At 56.8% G+C, this 1239-nt stretch overlaps 1 protein-coding gene across 1 annotated transcript in view; it reads right to left on the reverse strand.

The window, feature by feature from the left end:
- Positions 1 to 1239, reverse strand: part of MLLT6 (myeloid/lymphoid or mixed-lineage leukemia; translocated to, 6) — a 44107-nt gene that overhangs the window by 1746 nt on the left and 41122 nt on the right. Inside the window, exons 21-22 of the mRNA XM_014536222.1 lie at positions 1005 to 1040; positions 374 to 493 (exon numbers count right to left, since the gene is read on the reverse strand). Of these exons, the coding sequence (XP_014391708.1) occupies positions 374 to 493; positions 1005 to 1040 (156 nt within the window). The remainder of the gene's footprint in view (positions 1 to 373; positions 494 to 1004; positions 1041 to 1239) is intronic.

The following is a 1239-nucleotide window of genomic DNA, read 5'->3' on the forward strand; positions in this document are numbered from 1 at the left end:
GGCACATCCCTAGGGAGTGGGCAGGAGGCAGCTGATCGATGTTTCTAGCTCTCTATCCCTCTCCCTTTCTCTCTGTAAAAAATCAATAAAATATATTTTAAAAAATACTTTCAACAACCAAGATTTTTAAAATCTAAAATAAAAATAAATAGATTTAAAACCACAGAAACCAGAACCCTGGGTTCCACCCGCCTGGCTGTGTGACTGAGTTTCTGTGTCTCCGGACTCATCTCAGAGGGTTGATACAGACAGAGCTCAAGGCGATGGGTGCGCCAGCCTGAGTATTTTTTTTCTTGAGAGGGCGCTCTCAGACACACCCTGCTTTCCCAGCCAGGGGTGTCGGATGTCAATGGGAGGGGGTAGGGTCTCTCACCTGCTTCTTGCTGCGGCCACACACACACCACCTGTAGGTTTTCCCTGCCACTAGCTCCACCTTGATGGGTGTTTTCAGGGCCACCACAGACTTGGCTGGGGCTTTGGGGAACCATTTGGCCTGTGGCAGGGAAGATGAGGGGCTTGGGGTCAGCCCAGGTCCTGGAAGCACTTTGGTCCTATGGCGGCCGGTGTCTCACTGGCCTGGCTTGTGGCAGGCTTCCTCGGATGACACCCAGCAAGGACCTTCCCGCCCCACCCCCCACCCCGCCTACCCCACCAAGACACACTAAGTACCCTGAGCTCCAGATAGGCATGCAGGTTTGGAGACCCAGCTGCTTTCTCTCAAAACCCTGGCTCCACCTGGTGCTGGGAGGGGAGGGCGGGGATCCTGCCAGCCTAAGCCGGCCAACGGCACCTGGGGCTGGGTTTATCAGGCATCGCTGGCTCCCTGCCCTGCGCCCTCTGGTCCAGCCTGCCTCCCCTGAGTCATCAGGAGGTGGCTACAGGCAAGGCAACCGCAGGCTGGAGTCTAGAAAGCAGGGCTGACCCTTCCCGGTTCCCTTCGCTGGTCTCTACCTGGGGGGCCTGGGGAGCTTGGGCAGAGAGAAGGGGAAACGGGGGGTGCTTACCAGCCAGGAGGAGATGTCACGCCTCTGGTTCAGCTTCTGCAAGGCACGCAGTCATCACAGTACCGTGATTTGGAAACAGAAAAATAAAGTCAGTGGAAAGCGGAGGGCGTCCAGAGAGGAGTCAGCTGGGAAGGAAGAGATGACCGCTTCTGGGTGGAGGAGAAATGCGAGGGTAAGAGAATGGGGTCACAGACAGGAAGGAGAGCCGCTGGGGAGGCGCTGGCCAGCAGCAGGC

This window comes from Myotis brandtii, unplaced genomic scaffold, assembly GCF_000412655.1.
Source record: "Myotis brandtii unplaced genomic scaffold, ASM41265v1 scaffold157, whole genome shotgun sequence".
Taxonomy (NCBI): domain Eukaryota; kingdom Metazoa; phylum Chordata; class Mammalia; order Chiroptera; family Vespertilionidae; genus Myotis; species Myotis brandtii.